Source organism: Callithrix jacchus, chromosome 2, assembly GCF_049354715.1.
Source record: "Callithrix jacchus isolate 240 chromosome 2, calJac240_pri, whole genome shotgun sequence".
Taxonomy (NCBI): domain Eukaryota; kingdom Metazoa; phylum Chordata; class Mammalia; order Primates; family Cebidae; genus Callithrix; species Callithrix jacchus.
In genome coordinates this window covers 64,134,143-64,155,156 of record NC_133503.1, presented here as the reverse complement: position 1 = coordinate 64,155,156, position 21,014 = coordinate 64,134,143, and the positions used below count along the sequence as shown (strand labels likewise).

The following is a 21,014-nucleotide window of genomic DNA, read 5'->3' as shown; positions in this document are numbered from 1 at the left end:
GGTCCAGAAGAGAGAACAGTCTTCTATTTAATGAAATGACATTCTTGATCACTTTTTTAAGGGGAAGAGAGCTAACCTGTTGAGCATGTATTGTCTTGAGAGCTTTACTTTACTGTCTCAGTTAACACTTCTAGCACTCTTTTGAGGTAGGTGTTGCCTGATTTTACACATGTGGCTCAGAGAGTAAACGATTGTGTTGGTGATCATCACAGCTAGTTAGTGGCAGAGCTTCGATTTAATTTTTTCACCATGTGGTGGACTCTGGGCTGGATGCTAGGGATGTGATGATGAAGACATGTCCTTGCCTTCAAGAAGCTTAGCATGCAGTAAAGTGGGAGGCAGACTTGTGACAAGGAGCTGAAGTCTAGGGTGATCCCTAGGATATGGTAAACGCAGTCCTGATTCCAATATCCAAACCAACTCTTTTGAATTTTTAGCTTTCTTGTGTTTTTATAACAGCTTTACCGAGGTTTAGTTTCCATACCATAAGATTGAACACTTTAAAGGGCGTAATTCCATGCCCCTTAGTACATTTGCAGTGTTTTATAACATCACTCTTGTCTAGTTCCAGAACATTTTCATCACTCTCTAAAACCCCCACACTCATTAGCAGTCAGCTTGTGTTTCCTCCCAGTCTCTGGTAATCTCATCTGTCTTCCGTTTTGGGATTGGCCTATTCTAAACACTTCATAGAAATGGAAGAATACACGATGTGGCCTTTTCTTTATCGCTTCTTTGACTTATTGTAATATTTTTAAGATTCATCATATGCCTTGTAGCATACAATCAGCTTTGTTCCTTCTGCTGTTTTTTTTTTTTTTTTTTTTTTTTAAAGTAGAGATGGGGTCTTGCTATATTGCACAGAGTGGTCTTGGACTCCTGGGCTCAAGTAGTCCTCGGCCTCCCAAGGTGTTGGGATTATAGGCATGAGCCACCATACCTGGCCAGTACTTCGTTGCTTCCAGTGGCTGAATAAAGTTTCATTGTTTATCTGTTATTAATTGATGGACATTTTAGTTGTTTCCATTTTTTGACTATTATTAATGATGCTGCTATAAATATTGTAGAAGTTTTCGTGTTTTTAATTCTCTTAGGGTGGTAACTCTGTGTTTAGCTTTCCTTTTCTTTTGAAGACAGGGTCTCACTTTGTCACCCAGGCTGGAATGCAGTGGCACAGTCATGTCTCACTTCAGCCTTGACCTGGGGTCAAGCAGTCCCTGAGCTCAGGGACCCCAGAGGCTCCCACCTAGGCCTCCTAGAATAGTTGGGAGTATAGGCACTACTATGCGTCCCCTGCCACCCCCCAACCTTTTTTTTTCGTAGAGATTGGGTCTCACTTTGTTGCCCAGGCTTATGTTTAGCATTTGAGGAACTGCCAAACTGTTTTCCAAAGGTGCTGCACCATTTTACAATCCTGCCAGTGGTATATGAGAGTTTGAGCTTGTTCAAAGAACCTCCTTTTCATGAGCAGCATTGGATAGCATTCTTATAATTAACCCCACAAATCACAAAGTATGTAGCATCACGCTTTAGATGGGATAGTTGGGAAGCTAACAACTAGGATTTGTATGCAGTGACTTACTCCCACAATCACACCAGTTGGTATGAGACCAGTGCCTGGAAGTTGAGAGGGTTTGAGCTTTATTACAAAACAGCTGTTTCATAATATCAGCCTGGAGGATTTCTCCATATCCCTGCCAACACTTGTTATTATTTGTCCCTTTATTTTATATGCCCTATATGTTCAATGGTATTTCTTTGGTTTTGCTTTGCATTCCCTTATTACTGATGATGCTAAACAACATTTTGTATCTTTATTGGCCATTTGTGTAGCTTCTCTAGAGAAATGTATATTTAAATCTTTTACCCACTTTAAAAATTTGTCTTTTTATTGTTGAGTTATAAGTTCTTTATATATTCGGACACAAATCCCTTCTGCGATACATGATTTGCAAATATTTTCTGCCTTTCTCTGTAGGCTGTCTTTTCACTTTTTTGATGGTGAAAAGTGATGCACAAATGATGATGTCCTCTGATGCACAAATGATTTTAATTTGGATGATGTTCAATTTATCAAGACTTGCATAGTTTCAGTGCTTACGTTTAGGTCCTTAATCCATTTTGAGTTAAATTTTTGTCTAAGGTATGAGGTAGGGGTGCAATGATGTTCTTTTACATGTGGACATCTCTTTTTTATCCCATTCAGCTACAAATGCAGCTGGTAAGATAGTTCAGGGCACTCTGGTTGCTGTGTGTCTCCTGTTTTGTCTAATAATGTGTTAGGATGTCTTTGAACACGTAAGTCTTTCAGATGATGTCACAAAAGAGGGTATTATTCTACACACATACAATTAGAAGTAATGTGTCAAAACAAATGGAGCTGGTCAAGAAAATACGCTGGAAAAGAGGATGACATGAAAGGTGAAACTTTTCATTTATTTTTTGGGACGAGTCTTGCCTTGTCACCCAGACTGGAGTGCAGTGGCACAAACATGGCTCACTGCTGCTGGGCTCAAGCTGCTGGGCTCAAGTGATCCTTGTACCTCAGCCCCCTGGGTAGCTGGGACCACAGGTGCATGCTATCACACCCAGCTAATTTTATTTTTTGAAGAGATGGGATTTCACTGTGTTTCACAGGCTGGTCTTGAACTGAGCTCAAGCAGTTCTCCCGCCTCAGCCTCCCTAAGTGCTTGGAATTAGGTGTGAGCCACCATACCCAGCTGGAAGCTCTTTTATTACATTAGCTCCATTGAGTTTGACATGTCAGCTGATATAAAAACATAAAATCTGGCCCACACTGTTTCCTCCAGGTAAATGAGTGTCCGAACCATCCAGAGACACTCTCTTTGTAAAGATCCCAAAGACTGAAGACTTTGCTTCCTTCTGTGTTTTATTCCAGTGTTATCACTCAGCAGCCAAGGAAATTTTATGCCGTCTGGTCTATTCCCCACCCTCCCAGCTTTGAGTTAGAAGACACTGTATTTTATAATCACATATTTGGGTCATTCTTAGAAGCTCATAATAGAAAGACATATTATGGGAGGACTTTTCTGCATTCATTCTTTAAAATACTGTTAATTTGTTACACAGGTCTGGAGCACGAGCACCTGTGAATTTGTTCGTACTCTCAATGGGCACAAGCGAGGCATAGCCTGTCTCCAGTACAGGGATCGGCTGGTTGTTAGTGGATCATCAGATAATACCATCAGGTGAGTAGAAGGTGGTATGCTGAAAGAGCGGGCTTATTTTTGCCACATTGTTGATTGATCTCATAGTAGTAATGCTCAAAACAACTCAGAGTAAATGGGATGTTTCAGATAAGAAAGCTTTAGGTAACTTTTAGAAATTTATTTGGCTCTGTATACTTAAGTGGGAAAACTGGGTGTTCTTCCAAGATTCCCCCAGTACAGAAAGTTTTATAACCTCAGCTCCACCCAGGATCACTTAATACCAGAGCTCTTCAGGACAGACTAGGGTGCTGCAGCCCAACTGGCTTGGATTTCCCTCACCTGTGAATTCCCACCTCCGTACCTCACACATGGGAGTATACTTTATTTTTCTCTCCCAAGACTGCATTATGGAATCATCCATTCCTGTCAAGTCATTTACCTCCCTTTTTCCTTGCTAGCACTCAGCCTCCCTTCTTTCTAATAAATCTGACTAGCCTTAGACATTTTGTATCTTATTAAGAACATCCCTTCAACATCTACTTGGAGTCATAGTGGCAGTACTGAATGGCTTTGATCACAGATTAGAGATGCTATCATCACGGATACTAAGAAGATTTGCTAAGGGCAGCTGTAATAAAATGTTCTTTGGATGTATCGTAGGAATTACTGGTAGAGAGGCTAAGAAAAAGTTATGATAGAATTAATTTGCTCACTTTGTTTTGTACATGCTAGCTAGCTATGTTTTTTTTTTCCTACAAATACTGTAGAAAATTAATAGGAAAAAATAAAAAAATCCCTAACTCGAGAATTGTTATATAAATCATATGCAGAGAAAAAGGCTTAGGTGTAGTCAATGGGTTTATATTTCCAGCAGGACACTGCATGTACATAATAAGTCTCCCACTCTGATCTTATAAACCGTCAAATCATAGTATTCGGCATATCGTATCAAGGAAGGGGTATCCCCAGGCTTCATCAGGAGAGAGCCACCTCCCCTGCTCGTCCACCAGTTCTAACCTCAGTGGTCCTCATGGACTACACTGGGCTAGAAGTGCCTGGGGGGAAGCTTAACCCCCTGACTGTATGTGGTATCTCCCTTCCCACCATGTCTCATCCATGCTTTTTCTCTTTTACCACCTGCAATCCCTGTCTCCCCAGAAAAGTCCTTCCTACGCCATTTGTTTACATGTTTTTTTTAACTCAGACATCAAGAGAATGCCTACGAACTAAATAGAATTGAAGTTTCTTGTTTGTTGATTTTATTGAAATAGTAATACAGACACATGATTAAAAACAGTTTCAAATCATATAAAAGGAAATAGAATAACAAGTAAGGCTTCCTCCTAGGTTAGTGCTTGGAAACACACAGATGGTATAAATGTATACATATAGCTTTGTATGTGTGGTACAGACTGGAAGTGAGATAGAAATAAAGAGCTCCAAGATAGTAAAAAATTGTATCTGTATGACACAGATGTAAAAATATAAAAAACTTACAGATAGTGTGACTCATGTGTGGGAAATCCTTTCACAGAGGTCTGTTTTTCATTCAAGGCTTTGGGATATTGAATGTGGTGCCTGTTTAAGAGTCCTAGAGGGACATGAAGAACTGGTTCGATGCATCCGGTTTGATAACAAGAGGATTGTCAGTGGGGCCTATGATGGGTATGTCTTTCAGATTTTCAGATGTACTGCTATAACTATATCAAGATGAAAAATTAATGTTGTCTATTAAGCAACTCTGTATGTACTAGGTCCTCTGGTAGGTTTCTGTGTAATGGTGGTTGGCAGGTATTATTATACCAGTTGGTTAGGTGAGGACACTCAAGCCCAGTAAGAAGAAACTAAATCTTGCCTCAAATCACACAGAGGTAGAGCCACTGTGGTTCCTAAACTATGCTTTTTTTCACTCTTGTTGCCCAGGCTGGAGTGCAGCGGTGCAATCTTGCCTCACTGCAACCTCCACCTCCCAAGTTCAAGCAGTTCTCCTGCCTCAGCCTCCCAAGTAGCTGGAATTACAGGCATGTGCCACCACGCTTGGCTAATTTTGTATTTTTAGTAGAGATGGGGTTTCTCGATGTTGGTCAGGCTGGTCTTGAACTCCTGATGTCAGGTGGGTGATCCGCCTGCCTTAGCCTCCCAAAGTGCTGGGATTACAGGTGTAGCCACCATGCCACACCGCTAAACTTATGCTTTTAATCACTGTAAACTCCAGCAAGAGCTTAGCTGTGGGGGTATTTACTTCTTTGCTTTATCCCTAAATTAAGCCAGGCTCCTGTGTGTGTGTGTGTGTGTGTGTTTGTTCAGTAATAAGTTTCTTCTTTTTCCCTTTTGGCAAATTGAACAAACCCTCTTTAAAACACCTCACTACATTTTAAATGAGCAAATGGCAACTGTAAATCTTTCCAGATGACCTTATGTATACTTTCCAAATGGGTTAGTTGGTCTGTTTGTACTCCGATTACTAACTTGCAGCATTTGCTTAATTTGGAGAAAGGTATCCTTGGAATTTCACACAGAGCCCTAGCTTCTGTCAGCTGCACCTACTCAGCCCTAGAGAGTCCCCTGATGAATGAATTTAGTGACATAGGTTATCAAGCCTGGAACTGAATTTAGATGACCTGAAGTTGTTTTCTTATCTCCCTTAAAATAATATTTCTTTGAAATTTCAGCAGTTCTGAGAATGTGTACGTTTTTAATTTTTCCAAAATCAAGTGTAACTGGTTCAGATAATTTGTAAAAACATAAGCATGTTCCCCATTAGCTTTTATAATAGGCAGTTCAGATGCACTCCTTTTTGTTAAGGAAATGTTTGGCAGCATATAAATTGTTCACTTTTCCACTAATTACAATCTTATTTTCCTTTCTAGGAAAATTAAAGTTTGGGACTTGCAAGCTGCTCTTGACCCTCGAGCCCCAGCAAGCACGTTGTGTTTGCGCACATTGGTGGTACGTGATCTCTTGAGATGGGAATTGGTTCCCTGTGCTGGAGAATGACCATATGCAGATAGCCTTGTCTAGGTGTATCACAGGAGAGCTTGTATGTCTCACAGTATGCCTTCAGAGCATTTCACTGTTCATTTTGTTTGCCAAAATCAGAATATTTGATGTTTACATTACCGTGAGCACTTTCCTAAGGGGAGACTTAATGTAACTTCAGATATGAAGGCAGGCTTCCTGATTTGTAGGGGATGGTTTCCTCATAGGGCAAGCAATATTTCCTTCTTGTAGGTTTGGAAGGTTTCTTAATGTGGCCATTTGTAGTTATGTTTTAATAACAGTACATTTTTATACTATGTATAAGTACTGTTAAATTTTTGAAGAGATAGTGTTTGAAAATATTGATAGGTTAAAAAATTTTTAGTAGTTTGTTATTTCTATTTCTTCACTTCTTGCATTGACTAGAACATGCCGAACTGTGTTTTTTCTTGATTTTAATGGGAACCCTTAAAATATTTCACCATGAATTTTGATGCTGGCAGCAGTTTGAGGTAGATCCTGGTCATGTTAAAACAAACTATTCTTCTGGTTCTAGGTTTTCCAGTGGATTTTTAGAGTGTATCAAGAATGGGTATTATATTATTGTTGTTTACTTTTCTTTTCTTTTTTTTTTTTTTTTTTTTGAGTTGGAGTTTCGCTCTTGTTACCCAGGCTGGAGTGCAATGGCGCGATCTCGGCTCACTGCAACCTCCACCCCCTGGGTTCAGGCAATTCTCCTGCCTCAGCCTCCCAAGTAGCTGGGATTACAGGCACACACCACCATGCCCAGCTAATTTTTTTTTGTATTTTTAGTAGAGACGGGGTTTCACCATGTTGACCAGGATGGTCTCGATCTGTTGACCTCGTGATCCACCCGCCTCGGCCTCCCAAAGTGCTGGGATTACAGGCTTGAGCCACCGTGCCCAGCCCTATTGTTTACTTTTCTAAGGCCCGTTGTGAGATGATCTTTAAACTAGTGGTAGATTAGAGTCTAGGATACAAAGTTTAATGAAAGAAAAGGCCTAGCAGGAAAAGAAAGAAGAGCATTTGTTCCTGGGATGAAGGACACAACTCAGTGAGTTCCGAACAGCTGCTTAGGAAGTCTGTTTAAGTGGCTGCATTTTCATTTTCTGCCAAATTTCTCATTGTGAGATATCAAGGACTGTAAAGATCTCATTTTATTCATCAAGTTGTTATATTTCATAGGAACATTCTGGACGTGTGTTTCGGCTACAGTTTGATGAGTTTCAAATCATCAGCAGCTCCCATGATGACACTATTTTGATTTGGGATTTCTTAAATGTGCCTCCCAGTGCCCAGAATGAGACCCGTTCTCCCTCCAGAACATACACTTACATTTCTAGATAACAGTCTGCACTTTCACCCGTTTCAGGTGAGTACTGTCCCCTCCCCTTCCAGTTTTGCTGATTGAATTCACCTTCCCTTTCTGGAAATTTGGTGATTTGGGTTCCTTGGTGATATCAACCAAGGACTCTTTTAGATGTCAACTTTTGCAGAGTTCAAGTGTAAGGCTAGATCTTTATAGTCACACCCATACAAGGTCTAAGTTGGAATCCTGCTTATTTTGTGGGTTTTCATATTGGCAGATGATGGACATGGTTCCTGTTTTTAAAAACTGTGTTCGTAAATGATTTTCTAGGGTCATATCAATTGAACACCAGTAAGATTCCTTGTATTTTATTTTGGGGTGCAAGAATCTTCTTTTTCTCTTTCTTTCTGTCCTTCAATTCTTTTATTAAAAAAAAAATCATCTGACAAAACATCCAAAATCCCTTTCTTCCCCATTAACCACAGTCCACCTAGCACCATCGTTCTTTCAAGGATGAATCAAAGAAGAGTATCTGTTGAGAGATCCCTAAAACCTATTCTGCTTCCATGAAACACACAGATATGCTGAGAAGCAAAGTCCTTTGCTCTGGTTACAGGAACACTGAGAGTCATTATAACCATTGATGACAGAATGTTTTGATTTTACTAAGGGTGTGAAGTCTGGAAGATGAGAAGTCTTACTTGGCTGTGTCCTAGGAACTGATGACTTAGGAAGAGGATTGACAACTCATTGTGTTCTGCCGAGGGCCAGTGAGGGCTATACACATTAAACTTCGTAGATTGAATAAACATGTTTATACATAATCATACTACTATGAATAGATGTATACAAGGACTATTGTAATTAATAAAATTTGTTTTTATTTAAAATCATTACTTAATTCTTAGTGGCTTTGTATCATCACCTATTTTCCTGTTCAGTGAATTTCAGAAGTTTAAGAAAGTCCATGTGCAGTATTAGGAATTTTTTGATGGAGAGATTGAGAACTCCTGGTACCTAGTCAGCAAGTTACCATCTTTTCAGACACTCTACCAGGAAGTTTGTCTTACCTAGAGGTCAAGAAACTATATATATTAGCCAGGGGCCAAAATTGACTGCCTGTTTTTTTTTTTTTTTTTAATTAGTCTCTGCTTATCCATTAAGTTTTTCCCCCTGTCTCCACAGGCTAAGAATAGTTTTTACATTTTTGAATGCTTAAAAGAAATTAAAAGAGTATTTTTTCATGACATGTAATAATTATATGAAATTTAAATTCCAGTGTCCATAAATAAAGATTTTTGGAACGCTACCATGCTCATTCCTTTATGTGTTGTCTGTGGCTGTTTTTGTGCTTCAGTGGCAGAGTTTAGTAGTTGCAATTGAGACCTTATGGCCTACAATGTCTGAAATATTTACCACATGGCCCTTTTAGAAAAAGTTTGCTGATTTCTGGTCTTGCCCCTGCTACATCTATTAGCAGTAAACCAAGGGTCTGCATCAGGAATGGCAAATAAGTATTTTCTCCATGCTAACTCAGTTTGGTCAGTAGTGACTGGTGGGAGTGCTGACTTTGGAAGGATTCTGGGACCCCATGTGGACCCCAAAGGACTGGTTATGATTGGTTATATCTGCCTTGCAGGAGTGACCTATAAGCCGCTTACCTATTTGCTGTTTGTTACTGGTCTCCAATGTATTCAGACTGTTCCTGATCATAATAATCTTCTGCCTTGCTGCTTTCTTTCTGGAGAGATTCTTCTTTTTTTTTTTTTTCATTTATTCTCTTTTCTTCTTTTAAGTACTGTCTTCTTCAATTCTTTTTTTTTTTTTTTTTTGTTTCTTTCTGGATAGATTCTTCATAAATCAGTTGAAAAATTCACATGGCGAATCATTATAATTAGTGAACAGAGCCTTAAAATAGGAATTACAGAGGCAGGAGGCAAGCATCTCTTGAGTGATTGCTCCTCCCCCATCTCCCTTCCCAAGAAGCCTAAGAAAATATAGGGAAGGAGGAATGGACCCAAGTAGAAACTGCTTAAAGAGGCGTATGGCAAAATTTAAGACATCCATATTATGGCTTTTTTCGGTGTATTTAATAGATGAATTGACAACATCTATATATTACCTAAAAGTGCCCTGAACAAGATTCCTTTGGTTGAGAGATGAAGGAGTGATCACCAATGCCTTTTCTTATTGGCTGTGGTAGAAAGGAAACTCCTGTTACTTCCTCCAGGCCTTCCTCCTACCCACCTTTTTTGGAAACCTCAGAACAGCTGCCTTGTGATCAGTTATAAGTCAATGGAAAAACCTTAACCTGCTTAAGGTGGTGGTTCCCTGTATCCCTGCACAAGCAGTGATATCCCAAATGTATTTGTCTCTTCAGATTGAATTAGTTTTGACAACCTCGGCAGTCAGCTTTACAGATTTTACTGCTCTTTTCTCAATCCGCACCTCCCCCCCCCCCCCGCCCTTTTTGAGACAGTGTCTTGCTCTGTCACCCAGGCAGGGAATGCAATGGCACAATTTTGGCTCACTGCAACCTCCGCCTCCCAGGCTCAGGTGATCCTCCTGCCTCGACCTGGCAAGTAGCTGGGGTTGCAGGTGCTTAGTCACCACATTCAGCTAATTTTTGTGTTTTTAGTAGAGACAGCGTTTCACCATGTTGGCCACGCTGGTCTCAAACTCCTGACCTCAAGTGATCCGCCTGCCTCAGCCTCCCAAAGTGCTGGGAATACCAGGGTGAGCCATCGCACCTGGCCTCAAATTCTTTTCATTTATTGTAACATGAAAAAAACTATAGCCATGTGATATTGTAAGATTTATGCATAATAAGAAACACGACCCTAATGATGATTTATCCTTGCAGTAAAATATTCACCTGTAAAATATCAGGTGAGAATATCTTCATGTCTGGAGATGCAACAATAGATTTATTTGTGGAGTAACTTTTAAAAAATTACTAACAGCTAAGAGCTGTATGTACAGCTGTATATACAGCTAAGAGCTGTATATATATTCAGTAGCTCAAAATTTATTGTTTTTTTTTAATTATGAGACAGTATAAGACCATTATTAGATTCCCTTAAATATCTTTCATGGGAAAACAATGGCAAATGAAATGGAATCTTGAATTCATTGAGAAGACTTACTAAGATTCTTGATCTTTATGAAAATTGACACTCTTTTGGGAAAAATCACCTTTATAAAAAGCATTCAAGCTTTATAAAGTCTCTCACTTTTTTTTTTTGCCACCTAAGGTGACTTTAGACTTTCTAGGTCAGTGGTTTAGTGCATCACTGATTGTGACATAATCTGAGTGGGTTTTGACTTGTTTCTTTTTATGATAGAGAATAGTCTGCATTGTACATAAAAATGATAAATGTGAATACGAATATTCTCATGAATATTCTGTTTTACATGGGTGTGTGTGTATACTTATTTACATATGTGAGGAATGTAGAAATTGTGATTAAAATGTGTTTCTGATTCAAAGCCATGGTCAAAAAATTAAGGAACATTCAGGGGCCTTTCTCCCCACACTGTTATTCTTCTACAAATGATTTATTTATTAAAAAGGAAGTAATTTCTGATTACTAGCATTCTGATTTTGAAAGGCTAATTTTTGCATATTTTTGTTTCCTAGTGATCGATGAGGGCTCTCGTGATATGAGTCTGGCCCCATGTAGGTTCTCAATATCATAAAAGATTATATTAAGTATAAAATCAAATGTGAAGCATCTTTTGTTACATGTGTACTTTTTCAGAGCAGCATTGAGAGATGATAGGTTATAGAGTCAGCCCTCTCCTCGAATCCCTTCTCTTGTCACTTGATGACTCTTTGAAGTAAACATTTAGCTTTTCTTATTTCTTAGCCTTAGTTCTCTTATTTGGGAAGTGGGTGTCCTAATAGTTTTTTCCTCATAGGCTTGTTTTGAGGTTTAAATAAATGTCATACCTGGTATGTAGTACACTCAAAACAACTTACAGCTTCTATGGTTAATGCTAATAAGTTGAGAAGTAGTAATGTGTTAGGGGTACGCATGTAGATGTGTGCATGGGGATGGAGTGTAGTGTGTATATCCTTATCTAAACACAATATCCACCCACACTCCTTTTGTTTTTGCATTGTTTTCTCAGGGTTTTCTAGTCTTGAACTACTGGCTACATGGCTACCAAATGCCTAAGGGAGTTCGTTCACAGCTGAGTTATGAAGCTGGAATTGGTTCTAGACGCTGGGTAGATGCAAAGCAGCCTAACTCTTCAAGTACCGACATTTCTCACCACTGATTCCAGCTCTACTTTGAGAAGGATACCTTAGCTCCACCGACTTCAAGTAGAACAGAAGCCCATTTCCTTCCCTCATCAGTGAAAAAAATCTAATGTTTCAAATGTAAATTGTTTATAGGAAAGGAGCATAGAATCTGTTTTACGGAAATAAATCGACTGTCAAGAGAAGACGTGGCCTCTAATTTATATTGCTTTGCACTTTGGTTTGATATTAAGAAACAGCATTCTTCTTCAGTGAAATTTTGGGTGCCAAACACCTACCCAGAATGTCCAGGGCTTTCCTTTTCAAAAGTTAGCATTCTCCTTTTGACCATCCAAGTCATTATGAATTCTGACTTGTATTAGGGACATGTTGGACAATGGAAAAGTCTCTCTGGATTGTTTCAGTCATTTGTTTTGGATTATACTTCCTTTCTGTACCAATTTCTTTTAAAGAACTATAAGTCAGTTATATTATCTCCCAACAGGTAATATAGCTCTTTTCTTTTATTAACTGTTCTCTGTCCCCCAGCCATCTCCTGATATTTGGTAGAGTAACACCTTTATACGTGTGCTTGCCTCCTAATTTAAAATACTGTATTCGCATGTAGATATAATGTACATAACAGTTTAACCTCAAAGTTGCTGGAGTCAGGGCCCCCTGTGCTTGAGACACTAATACAGAGTGTGTTCGCACTTAGCCATGGGCTGGGCTCAAGAACCTGATACCAGGGTTGATGTGGATGACCTAGAACCCTTCCTGCAGTAGTCATACAATATTTTTATTTTGTTATTGTTATTGTGTGTGTGTGGTTTGTGTGTGTTTTAATGAGAATCTTGTTTTAAAATGTAATTTCTAAAGTTTAACACAAATGTTTTATTTGTTGTGCAGTATATATTATACAATAGAGAGGTACCTTAAACACTTTTTGTTCTTATTCTTTTTCTCATAAGTACTCCTGAGTACTAGTGGTCACTTTCCATAGTATTCAGTTGGCTTCACTGTCAAAAATCATTATTCTGTGCAGTTGTAGCCCTGGGAAGGGGAAATAAGAAGGCCCTATTGACGGTCTGTCCTGGCTCCGGAATCCATGCATCCTGGCCTTGCCAGGGTTCTGGTAGGGCGCACTGGTGTGTTGGAGCCTGCAGGGCAGGTCAGGCTGATGCAGAGGCCCATGCTGAGGGGAGGATACTCCTAAGTGGTATAAAGCCTCAAGCCCATGAATCCCACCCTAGTCATCTCTGGTGTCACCTGCTGCTGTGGCCCCAGCAGGTCTGAAAGCTCCCAAGTACTCCTGGCTATACAGCGCAAATGTGTAAATTGCACTGTCGTCTTAGTGGTACATGGAAAGGACGTTGGCATCCAGTTGGCACTCCTCCCTTATTCGATATTAGGTTTGATTTGCCCTTTGCCATTGTTTCCAAAGATCAAGGAATGTCAATAACATTTTAAAGGACCAATAGACAGCCTCCTATAAATTAAACCTCTTCCCGTGGAAGCACACTCTACTACTAAAGGGAAGGTCCGTGGGCTCTGATTTGTCCTTTGCATTGAGAACGGTGTGGGGATCAATGTGTGTGTATGTGATTTGTTTATCGAGTTGGCTTTGCTTTTTTAGTTTCTCTTTAAAAAAAAAAATCTACCTTCCCATGTTACTAAATTAATTGATGTTTTTGAGAGGTTGAGTCTGTAAAGTGTAAATGATAAACCTCCATTCGTAAGGTGGATGTTGTAAGCTTGGTGGTGGTTGTGAAAGTGATTAGCTTTGACCACTTTTCATCTTAGGGCTTCAATATCAAACTGGTTAGGAAAGCCCGGGGGCAGGGAGGGGGCAGGGAGGAGGCAGTTCTGAATGAATGAATGGATTTTTTGTTGTTTTTGCATGTTTAATATAGAAGTTCCCCTTGTTCCTTGGGAGATCATGGCCTTTGAATATGCACACAACCCTTGAATTGTGCCTACTAAATTATAGCAGGGGACTTTGGCACCCAAGGAATTCTGACTTTCTGGGATTATAATAGTAATTCCCAGCCATACTCTGGACTTTATTTTGCTAACCATAATCAAGCAAATGTAAATTACTGCTATATTAATGTTTTAAAGCACTGGGATAGTCTAATTCTAACTTGTAATTAATTATGTTTGCCAATTATCTGTTTGAAATAAATTTGTGTCTGAACAGCTATTGAAACTGTTAAATTGTACAGATATTATTCATGACAGCTTTGTACTGTGGAATGTGCTTAATAAAAAACAAAAAAGTTTGACTTTTGTCCAATAAATTGCTAAGTAATGTCAGTAAATCAAGTATGAGTATTATGCAGTGCAGCTAATCTGGCCTCATGCAACTGTTACTTCAGCTACTGACTCAAAGCCAATACTCTTAATAAAGTGTTGCAATACTCTGATGTTCTGTTAAGAAATTTTTCAAAAACACTGTTAAGTGCTATTAGGAATCCGGTGACATACAATTATAATTTATAGATTTTAAGAATCATCTGCTCTATAAAATGAAGTTGAAGGCAAACCGGTTTTGGCCTGTGAGAATGTTGTAGAAAATAATATTTCCTTGTCTTGGGCTTTTGCGGAAAGCTAGCTTGAACCTCAGGAGTCAGCTGGGGGACAGCTAAGAACTCTTTCCCCGCAGATCTGCTTCCCACACATATTTAATTGCTTCATAAGTTACTGTCAACATGAAAATGACCTCTGAGACATCCCAAGAGGCATCAGGTATGAATGGATCCTCCCCTTTTTAAAATTTATATTTATTTATTTTTTGAGATGGAATCTAGCTCTGTCACCCAGGCTGGAGTACAGTGGCATGATCTTGGCTCACTGCAACCTCCGCCTCCCAGGTTCAAGCAGTTCTCTGCCTCAGCCTCCCGAGTAGCTGGGATTATAGGGGTCTGCCACCACACCCTGCTCATTTAAAAAATATTTTTAGTAGAGACGGGGTTTCAGCATCTTAGCTAGGCTGGTCTTGAACTTGTGATCGACCCACCTCTGACTCCCAAAGTGCTGGAATTATAGGCATGAGCCATCGCGCTGGCCCTGCCCTTCTTGAAGAAGGGCAGTGGAGGTGTGAGAGGTGCAGTTTTGCAGCCCTCCACCATAGCATCAGATATGAGTAAGTTTTTTGTGTGCAAGTGCATCACTGGTAGAGTACTGAAGCGAAAAGAATCCAGTGAGTATCTGTAGGATTCTACTCAGAAGTTCTACTCAGAAGAACTGAGTAGAAGCTGAGTTTTTCAGCTAGTGAGGCTAGACTTTCCCCATTAGTCAACACAATTGGTAATGCGGACTTTTTGCATGAGATTAGAGTATTTCTATGTAATTGTTCGCACCCATTTTTCTTGTAGAACATGTTTTTTAAATGTGTCATATGTATGTGGTTAAGAGGACTAATATGCAAACCACAAAAAGTACAAAGTAATTTTTCCTCTCCCTCTTCACTCCCAGTCCCTTAAATGATGGTTAACCAGTTTCTTTCATGTCCTTTCATAGATACCCTCTTTTCTACCTACAGCTTGCAGCTGGGGAAGACTCCAGGAGCTTGTCTTGTAGGTGCTAAGATCTCGAGGCTCCTGCTGCCTCATTGCGCAGAGCTGAATCCAACACCTTGTAGGCAGTCAGCATCTGTGGGATGACTGAGTATATGGCCATCTCAAGGTGTTTGCCTGCCCACAGATAGGACGGTGGACCCTGTACATCAAATGCACTAATTCAGCAGTTAAAAATCATATTGGTTAGGTACAGCCATGTGAAAGATTTGTAGGGCAGATCATCAGTAACTTTTTATTAGTTAATGTGTTTTTTAGAGTGTTTTAAAAATTTTTTAAATTATACTTTAAGTTCTGGACTACATGTGCAGAACATGCAGGTTTGTTACATCGGTATACACGTGCCATGGTGGTTTGCTGCATCCATCACCCCATCATTTACATTAGGTATTTCTCCTAATGCTATCCCTCCCCTATCTCCCCACTCCCTAAGTAACTTTCTGTGCATGTCAGGTAAACTGGAAAGTAGAATCCTATAAATGAGATGGTATTGTTCTATTATTTCCAACTTTGTGGTCATCTGCTCATCCTGTCTCTAGGAATTGTTTGATTTTATTGCTCAGAATATGTGAGTTATTACTGGGCTGGCCTGGGAGAACCTGGAAGTTACAAGGCCAAGGACTTGAGTGGGGAGAGAGAACAGCTTAAACCTGGTGTCTGGTGAGATCTCAGTGTGTACAGCTCAAGCTCTCTCTACCCTTCACCACCACCTTTAGATTTAATGGACTTTGCCATTTCTCATTCCTTGCAGGCAGTGTTTGTACTTCCAAATCCCACCAAAATGGGGGACTGGGAAAGATTATTTTTTTAAACGTCTAGCTCTGTTGCCCAGGTTGGAGTGCAGTGGCGCAATCATAGCTTACTACAGCCTCAAACTCTGGGACTCAAGGGACCCTCTTGCCTCAGCCTCCCAAGTGGCTGTGATTACAGGCTTGAGCCATGATGCCCAGTGGAAGGGATGTTCTTAGAACACCATTGAGACCATTCTACGGGGGCCACTTGTCTACCAGATGTCAGAGAGGAAAGAGCATGGGCTTTGGGGCCCAGAGACCTAGCTCAGGATTGGAGCCCTGCCACCTAATTGACAGCAGGCCCCACGGGCAAGGGCATTGATTATTCTGAACCCGAACTCCTCGGCTGGGAAGTAGAGACAGTGTTTTAAGATTACTATGGGGATTAAATGACATCTCTAAAGTGCCTAGCACAGTGCCTGGTAGCTTCAACTTAGATGTTTAAACAAAGGGAACAGAATGCTCAGAGGGGAGACAGGGACAGGAGTTAGTGGAATCTGGGGTGCCATGCTATGAAACCAACATACTCAGGCAATCCTGAAGCCAGTCTGGGCCTCTTGAGGGGAAATGCAAGAGCTGATCATCTTCCCTGAGGACTGGTCCCAGTGAGAACTTGAGTCTGTAACCAGGGCCTAGGTTGTTCAGTGGGTGGAAGAGAGGGATGGACCAGTGAACAGGTTTATACTGAGTTATATTCGTTAGTTTTATTATAAATATAAAGGCAGTCAACCTATCATATCCCCAGCTAGTATTTCTGGGAAGAGAATGAGGTCTAAACATGTCACTCTCCTAGGTGAATTGTATTGTCTCCAGAGAGGTCGGGAGAATTTCATGCCTTCAAGGTGTGTATAGCTGGTGGATGATGCAGGGAAGAGGTTGGATCATGTCCACTACAGCAAGAATGAACATAAGTGAGTGAATAAAAAATAAAGATTCATGGGTGCCAGGCTGCTGGTGAAGGCTTTGTGTGCTCCCATCCTCACAGTAGCCCTGCATGATTTGTTCTTACCATTTTACAGGTGAAGATACTGAGGCTCGGGTCTGTCTTTGGGAGCAGCTGGGTTTAGCATTGATTCTGGTGTGTCTTGGTGGCCACAGCTGGCTTCTTAACACGCTGCCCTAGCATCTCCCTCTCCATGCCCCGTGGGCCCCTGGATGCCTAGAGTCTCTCTGAAGAGCCAGGCTCAGACTGTGGTCCCTTGGCACCCACAGAGCCTCTGCCCTTCTCTCCTCCCCTCCACTGATATGTCCCTGGCATATATTCTTGGTGTGTCTTCAAAAGTGCACGAAGTGTGATGGAGTGCAAGGGGCCGGACAGCAAGAGCCTGACTGTGGCTGGCCCTGTGGGCCAGGCTGGGGAGTGGGGGCTCCATCTTGGGAGCAGGGGCAGCCACTGGCTGGTTTTAAGCTCAGGAGTGACCAGTTGGAAAGCTAGAGTTAAGATTCAGGAGAGAGAGGGTGTTGGGAATTGCAGGGCTTGGTGTGGAGGGAGCTGGAAGCTCTGACAACAGCACTCATACTTGGTGCGTGTCTCCTGGGCGCCAGCAGATGGGGCTATAATGGAAGAAGACACAAGGTGCCTGCTCTCAGGAAGCTTACATTCTAAAAGAAAGGAAAAATGCACAATGATTGACCGTGTCCACAAACATGAATTTACAAGATAAATTCAGACGATGTTGACTGCTGTGATGAGGTTACACGGGGAGGTGGTTAGGTGTGGCCTGGGGGACATTGGATCCAAGTTTTCAGTAACTGGACCTGGTCATGTACTGAGCTGGGACAGAACGTTCTAGGCTGGGGGCATGAACATGCCAAGACCTTGAGATGGGGATTTCTGGAGTGGGCAACAGGCTGGAGGGGTCTCCAGTCTCCCAGATAAGGGAATTGGGGTTGATTTGATCCAGGGGGTAAAAGGGGGATGCGTTTGGATGTGGACATTGGAGGGGCCCCAGAGAAGTTCCAGTGGAGCCCCTGGGCTGCCTAGAAGAGGAGACAAGTGGTGGTTTCAGAAGAAAAAGCCCAGAGGAACATTGCATTTAGGAAAGGGGCATGGGAGGACAAGCCTGTGACAAAGGTGGGAAGGAGCAGCGGGAGAGCCAGGAGCGTGGTACCCAGCAGTCTTTGCAGGGCCCGTGGATGCTCTCAGAACTTGAAAACCCTCTTTTGCAAACACTTGCCTCCAAGCTGCCCAGGCCCCCTGGGGAACAATGCCTGTCCACTAATCACACCGAAGGGACACCTAATCCTGCTCCACACTTCTTCCAAGACAGCACCGCACTCTCCTAACGGCCAGGGCTCTGGCAGCAATAACAAAACAGGCGCCTGGGAATAGCTTCTCCACTCCGGCCCTTGCCTGGCTTGTCCTTGGGAACACTCCCTGCCGCCCATCTGCACAAACAGACGGGGGCCAGGTCTGTGCCTCAGGAATGAAGAGATAAAAGGGACCATTGGGACTTTTTCCACCAAAGGCGAAAGTATTTTATAGAACGGGCTGCGAGTTTTTCTTTCAGGAAATTTCATCATGTCTCCAAGAAGGGGAGGGGGAAAAAGAGAGAAAGAGAGGTGAGCAAGATGGGGGGAGAGACAGAGGGAGAGAGAAAGAGAGAGAGAAAGTTAATTGGCCTCAGATTTTCTCACTCCCTTTTCATGATGGTAACACGAGGCAGCCCAGGTCAGATTCAGGTCAGCGACGTTTGGGCTCTTTAGTGCCCCTCTGTGAATACCTCATTTCTGTAATAGTTTTTCCTTTAAAAACAGCTCTGCCTTCTTTGGCAGATGGTGACATTCCATTAGCATATGGAATATTTTTCAAAACACATCCGAAAGCATGTCTCTTACGGAGGAGACTGGGCAAAGCGAACGAGTGTCTGAAAAGTATGTTGGGAGCAACTCAACATTTAACAGAAGGCCCCACTCCCGCCTTTGCCCCGGCCTCTCCATCATCTCTCCTGGGTTGTTACCTTAACCAAGAGGAGACAGGAAGATGTTCCCCAAAGCTTAGTCTGTTAGCTTTACTGGGACTGTCCCAGTACACAGGGTAGCTAGAGAGAGGCTGAACCCAGGATGAGAACATGATACCTGGCCTGGGCTGGATGCTGGCAAACCCACGTGGATATGGCTTTGGGGCAGCGATGGATACCTTGTGCACTGAGCACCTACTATGTGCCAAGTATGTGCCAGATGCTGTGGGTAACATATGTTATTGTTGTTCCTGCCGAAATCCATCTAGCACACAGTGAGCATGTGTCAGGGTATGTCACTGCCCTGCCCAGCACTCCCCAGTGGCTGCCACTATGCTTAGAATCAAGTTCAAACTCCTTGTTATGGTCTTCAGTAACCTCAGCCCCCCTCTTCCGTGTCATGTTATGTCCAGCTTTCCTCTCTCACTCCCACTCCGCGACACGAGCTTTCTTTCCGTTCTTGTTACTACTTCAGGGCCTTTGCCTGCACTGCATGCGTTTCCTCAGCTCTCTGCTCTGCTGCCTCCTCATCATTCAGGTCTCAGCCCAAGTGCTGCCTCCCCAGAGGAGACTTCTCCGAGCAGACGATCTAAGTTGTCCCATGTTCCCCCGACTGCGTCCTAAGTTCCGTTTACTCTACAGTACTCACCATTACTTTATTTGTCAACTTGTATTTATTCAAGACACATTTACTGAAGTGCTAAACTAGGCAGTGACAAAACAGACAATTATTCCCGCCTCCAGGAAGCCTACATGATGATACCACAAGGCAGATAGAAACGTGCCATGTTTCTGACTTCCCTTGCCAGAAATGTAGCCTTGAGAACCAGGGCCAAGCGACGCCCTCCCTTCGCTCTCCACGCCTGCTCTCTGGCTGTCCGCCTGCACCGCTGCCCGCCCCGCCACGTGACGGAACAGGCAATCTCCTTCGCCGAGTACTTCCTGGCCGGAGACATCGCCGCCGCCATCTCCAAGACGGCCGCAGCCCCGATTGAGCTGGTCAAGCTGCTGCTGCAGGTCCAGCGCTTGAGCAAGCAGATCGCCGCCGACAAGCAGTACAAGGGCATCGTGGACTGCATCGTGTGCATCCCCAAGGAGCAGGGCGTGCTGTCCTTCCGGAGGAGCAACCTGGCCAACGCCATCCGCTACTTCGCCATGCAAGCCCTCAACGTTGCCGTCAAGGGTAAGTACAAGCAGATCTTCCTGGGGGGCGTGGACAAACACACACAGTTCTACAGGTACTTTGCGGTCAACCTGGCCTCTGGCGGTGCAGCAGGTGCCACCTCCCTCTGCTTCGTGTACTCCCTGGATTTCTCCAGAACCCGCCTGGCAGCCGGCGTGGGAAAGTTAGGCAGGCAGCGTGAGTTCCGAGGCCTGGGACATGGCCTGGCTAAGGTCACCAAGTCCCACAGCGCCCGCGGCCTGTCCCAGGGCTCCAGCGTCTCCGTGCAGGGCATCATCATCTACCGATTCGCCTACTTTGGTGTGTACGATACTGCCAAGGGCATGCTCCCTGACCCCAAGAACACACACATCGTCGTGAGCTGGACGATTGCACAGAGAGTGATGGCCGCCGCTGGTGCGTGATGATGCAATCCGGGCGCAGAGCAGCTGACGCCAGGTACACGGGCACCGTCACTGCTGGAGGAAGACCTTCAGAGACGAGAGGGGCAAGGCCTTATTCAAAGGTGCATGGTCCAGCGTCCTCCGGGGTATGGGGGGCGCCTTCGAGCTGGTCCTGTAGGACGAGCTGAAGAAGGTCATCTAAGGGCCTCAGAGGCCTCCTCCACACGCACCAAGGGAACCAAGAATACCACGTAGAATCCTCAGCTGTGCGGACCATCGACCTTTGAGAGATTCCAGTTGTCTTTTTCCCAGCCGGATCCTGCCTGTCGACAGCCAGGGAAGGCTCTGAAAAGGGGTGCGTTGTGATCCACGTCTTGATCACTGCGGGGGGGGG

General features: G+C 42.8%; 1 protein-coding gene and 1 pseudogene across 24 annotated transcripts in view; both read left to right on the top strand.

The window, feature by feature from the left end:
* The window catches only part of FBXW11 (F-box and WD repeat domain containing 11), a 140,840-nt gene extending 126,689 nt beyond the window's left edge, over window positions 1-14,151 (top strand). For 14 of the 24 annotated variants that reach the window (XM_008990915.4, XM_003732297.5, XM_078364550.1 and 11 more), the window contains 5 exons: window positions 3,091-3,209; window positions 4,725-4,835; window positions 6,041-6,119; window positions 7,356-7,542; window positions 11,614-14,151. In XM_008990915.4, the coding sequence (XP_008989163.1) occupies window positions 3,091-3,209; window positions 4,725-4,835; window positions 6,041-6,119; window positions 7,356-7,517 (471 nt within the window). In that variant the 3' untranslated portion in view covers window positions 7,518-7,542; window positions 11,614-14,151. Of the gene's footprint in view, window positions 1-3,090; window positions 3,210-4,724; window positions 4,836-6,040; window positions 6,120-7,355; window positions 7,543-7,964 lie in introns of all 24 variants that reach the window. The other 10 variants (XM_078364556.1, XM_035290511.3, XM_078364542.1 and 7 more) reach the window with 2 other exon arrangements.
* Window positions 14,152-19,208: 5,057 nt separating this feature from the next.
* Window positions 19,209-20,972, top strand: LOC100415305 (ADP/ATP translocase 3 pseudogene; annotated as a pseudogene).
* The last annotated feature ends 42 nt before the right edge of the window (window positions 20,973-21,014 follow it).